Source organism: Perkinsus marinus, assembly GCF_000006405.1.
Source record: "Perkinsus marinus ATCC 50983 genomic scaffold scf_1104296967460, whole genome shotgun sequence".
Taxonomy (NCBI): domain Eukaryota; phylum Perkinsozoa; order Perkinsida; family Perkinsidae; genus Perkinsus; species Perkinsus marinus.
The window spans coordinates 4,531-9,028 of record NW_003203537.1 but is presented as its reverse complement, the minus strand read 5'-3'; the positions used below and the strand labels follow the sequence as shown (position 1 = coordinate 9,028).

The 4,498-nt window shown below is 47.7% G+C and overlaps 2 protein-coding genes across 2 annotated transcripts; one reads left to right on the top strand and one right to left on the bottom strand.

Moving 5' to 3' along the window:
• Nucleotides 1-392: 392 nt before the first annotated feature.
• Nucleotides 393-684, top strand: Pmar_PMAR028050 (hypothetical protein; the record flags this gene model as incomplete). Its single annotated transcript, XM_002768694.1, has 2 exons — nucleotides 393-625; nucleotides 664-684. Coding segments are annotated over 2 exons (254 nt in total), but the record flags the coding sequence as incomplete, so codon positions are not given.
• Nucleotides 685-3,069: 2,385 nt separating this feature from the next.
• On the bottom strand, nucleotides 3,070-4,471 carry Pmar_PMAR028049 (Thermophilic serine proteinase precursor, putative; the record flags this gene model as incomplete). Its single annotated transcript, XM_002768693.1, has 1 exon — nucleotides 3,070-4,471. The coding sequence occupies exon 1, from the start codon at nucleotides 4,468-4,470 to the stop codon at nucleotides 3,070-3,072; it is 1,401 nt and encodes a 466-aa protein (XP_002768739.1). The 5' UTR covers nucleotide 4,471.
• Nucleotides 4,472-4,498: the final 27 nt, after the last annotated feature.

Here is a 4,498-nt window from a genome sequence, read left to right as displayed (position 1 = left end):
CATGTACTTATGCTTTACCTGATATGACCTCCAAGTTTCAGAGCCTTACTCTTCGTAGTTAGTGAGAAGTCAAAGACCGGTAAAAAGTTCTGTCCACATATTCTCAGCATACACGTGTTAAAATTGCGCCTCAAAATACCAACTTTTACTGGGGGAGTATATTTATAACTCCGCTCCTGATCTAATGCTATACATCAACAGAAAGAGAATCGTTCATAATGGTATCCCTCCATGTTTCACTCTCATAAAACGACACATAATTTTCCTAGTTAAGGTGGGATGAGGAACAAGGTGCGTATATAGTAAGAATTAAGATGGGGCCTCCTAGAGGAGGCATCCCGATTAGTGATAGGCGTTGGCATAGTTATTGTTGCTCAGATGATCTGAGTCAGATCAAGTCGTTATCCTAGCTGAAGCTCACGAGGACATGGAGGAGTACGAAGCCTGCTGTGAGGTCGACATGGAGACTCTCGTGGCACAAGGGTTCCCAGCGAGGATGTTCGTGCCTCCCGAGGAAGGTCGTCGAGTGCGAGGGGTCCTCAATCTGGTATTGTACAACGAGTTTGCTGGCAGTGGCTCCCAAACGGGGGCAAACATCAAGGATCTCTTCAACTCGTTGAGGCAGGTCGATACCGATGTGGTGGCCCAAAATTTCGCTCGTAGGAAGGAATCATTTCATTCTAGCGATATGATGAACCACATTCGGAGGGTGAGAATCGGCTTTTTCTCCTACAGCGTGGATGAAGAGGAAAACTCTATTTTGAATAAAATCAGACCAGCTGTGACGATCCGGTGCCGAGACGGAACTGTCCGTCGTTAGCGCCTCTTAATACGTTGCAGATCTTGCAGGTGGGTTCATTGCTCTCACGGTTTGGAAATGATTCTACAGTGCTCTCTAAACGATTATGAAATGATATAGTTCGGAAAAGTGGTTCGAGTCGGATCTGATCGGCCTCCTTGTTATTATAGCACAGAAGAATTTGGTCTATAGAGGGAGTACAACGCTCAACAGAAAATGCCCGGCTAGTCGTAATGGGTTTCCTCGTAGTGAACAAAGAGAGTGATCGCTCACCGCTCACTCTATCCTGTGGTGGATGCTGGATCTGGGATGGACCATACTCTCCGCTGAGCTGGTCCAACTCGCTTCCCAACACCCACCACTGTTGAGCAACTGAGCATGATCTGACTTTGATCGTAGTGTTGTTTTGATTCACCTTTATTGCCTCGAAGTTCACACTCTTGAATAGAGTCTATTCTGGAATTGGCCTTTGCCCGGCATGTATGGGGCTCCACACATTGAAGCGACCAGTGAGGAGTCGTGAGTCGCGCCACAGCTCCCTATTCATTAGTATCATCCTTTGACTACCTGTCTGTGGTATTGTGTCGCGGGAAAGTCTCCGTGCACGGAGTTGTTGATATTTTAGACGCTGGAGGAGTTGAACCAGCAGGTTCGGACTTTATGTGATCGTAACACTGTTTTAGAGGAGGAGAATGCACTGTAACGGAATCGTCTGATGAGGTTCAATTGACTATCAGCTTCAGATTGCGGAGCCGTTGTGCGAAGTTTATCGAACAGCTGCACGAGTTGGGAGCGTCTTCAGTGGATTTGAAATCACCTGAGTGAGTGGCATTTTACTTTTTGGCCAATTTTGGGAATTTGTGGGAGTTATGGTAAAATATGTGACGATTCTCAACGCCCAGTGGGAGTTGTTATCTCTGTGAGGATTCTGTGACCTCACAGCCTCTTGCAGTATTGGGGCTCCACAATGAGTTGCATTTCAGTGTCGAGTCGCCATCACGCGCAGTGACACGCCTACTGAGACTTCATATTCTTACAAGTGGTGATGACCTAATGTTCAATGGCAGTTTTCCAGCAGGTGAGCGAATCGATAACACTGGAAGGATTTGCTTTTGACTATCACGTATGCAATCTGGTATGTTGAGTTCTAGCGAGCGCCACTTATCACTTCTCAACCATCAACATCTTCCTATTCCAGATCCGAGAGGAGCAATTCAGCCTTTCGAGTGACCTGCACACTCAGCATTTCAATTGTCTGAATATCCGACTAGATGACAGATGCTATTCTATTTAATTTGGCATAATTGTTTTTTGAACGAATTGACTTGCGTTTTCGATAAGTATCAAATATAGATGAACGAACACAGCATACCTCGCGAATTCGCTTTCTTGTGGATCATGTCGGGTAGTGCAGGCTCGCACCAGGAGTAGGAATATGCCAAGAATCTCAACCCGAATTTGTTGCTCGTCGTTGTGTGACTAGGCGTTCCTGGACCTCGCGATTAGCCAGTTTCTTCGAGCGTGTGTATCTTGCTGCATAGTTGTGCTGATATGGGAACATATTACGTTAACTGTTGTCAGTTGAGACTGTTGCGGTGTGCAGTCCATCACATCTGTGACTCCGTTGTCCCATTTGTATCAGCTAATATATTAGCTAAGCTATACCATCCCATTTGTTACTCATAAGTGTATAATCATGTCTTGGTATACCCAACAGGGCCGTATTGAGTTGCATACATCGGCACAGAGCCCTTGGTTATACACTGCATAGGGCTCGAGCGACGAAAACATCGAGTCGATGTTCTATTGTTCCGCGAAAGAAGCTCGTTTCGGGTGGGCGAGTAAGTGTAACCATGTCACGGTGATGGTAGGCCGACTTGTCGCCAACAGACGTTTTGTGTCCGTCATGAACCCTGCTGGCAAAGACCGGGAAAGAGACTGAACTCAAGGACTGAATAAATATTTAGAAATCCGTTGTCATTTACGCTCAAGATGTTCATGACGGAATATTCTGATGACGGATGTCTGGACCACCAACTTGGTGGCACCAAGTGTAGCCCATGACAGATCAAGAATGCTTTAGATCACTGTTAGAAGATGAAATGGAGAAAAGTGACTCATAACGATGTTCGTAAACGACAAGACAAGCGTTCGAAGCAGACTTAATGACACTCATGATGTCATTCTCATCTTTCGATAGTCATTACTTCGAACAGTAAAGGAGATTGAACGAGGGTACCTGACTCAACGACGACCCAAATCTCAAACTCTCAAGGGGCTTCAGTAGCCTCGGATGCCATCCGACGGATGGAATCGAGGGCAATATGGGTTGCATTGAGTGCATCTAGTTCCCCGATGTCGGGTAGATTGAACTGATTGGGTACACCAATTTTCCTAGATGCAACAATAGCATTGGTGATGTCCTCACCCACTAGACCAAGTGTAGCGAGTAAGGCGGCGACACCGGCAACTGTAGGGGTCGACATCGATGTGCCACTCTTATAACCATAAGTGTCAACAGGAATCGTCGAGTAGATGTTTACACCAGGAGCGGCAACCTTTGTAACCGAGCCAGCGTTCGAAAAGTCAGCTAGAGTGATGCTCTCGGATGGGTTGGAAGTACTGGCAGCAACACAGATCATGGATGGGATATTCTTCGCGAGGCAACAAGGATAGGTTGGGAAGGCTTCGAGACTCACTCCCTCATTTCCGGCGGCAGCAACAGTGATATGTCCAGCAGCGGCGGCATTCTCGAATGCAATTCTCACGATATCACTTGAGCCACCACCATAAGAATGGGAGGATACTGCAGCCCCATTCTCAACCGCGAAGTTGAGAGCCCTCACTGCGCCACTAGCCGATCCCCCTCCCCCGGCATTGAGGAACTTCAAGATCATTAGCTTCACCTTGGGTGCCGAGCCGTTGATATTCGCCACTCCCGCAATGCCAATGCTGTTATTAGTGTGGGCGGCCGCATTGCCAGCACAGTGAGTACCATGCCCATTGTCATCAGTAACATCGATACTGTTCGTGATGAAGTTATACCCGATGGAGCCATCTTTCGGGTTCTTCCAGAACTGACCAACCAGATCCGGATGGGTCATATCAACTCCAGTGTCGCTGATGGCCAGCACGATATCCTTTAGTTCGCGCTTAGCTTCGCGAGCATAACGCCATGCTTGTCCGATGTTGATGACCTCGAGGTTACGCTGGCAAGAAGAACCGGGGTCGTTGGTGCCAAGAACGGGATTGCCGCCAGTACAAGTTTCTGATGCCTCAATCGGCCCGTTGATCGGGTTGATGGTGACCACAGAGTCGGGCTCGCAGTAAAATTGGATGCCTAGCATGGCTCTAGCCTTCCTCAAATAGTTCAGAATTTGCTCGTAACCAACGGAGCATGTAGACTCTACAATTTGGACACCTACAGCTTTCAAGTCGTAGATCATGCCATCCAGCGCAAAGCATCTTTCGCACTCACGGTCGTCTTGGCTGAGGAAGCTTGCTCCTTCACCAGAGACTGCAGCGGCCTGTGATATCATAGTTGGCACGAGACGAATGTCAAGCGGGGCTCCACGATAAGATATCTTAAGCAGTGTGCGGTCGGAAGCACCTTCACCACAGGTTATGACATATGCGAGCAGCGTCGATAAGAATGCGGAGCGTTGGAACATGGATCTATTGAATGGGACTCCTGAGGAT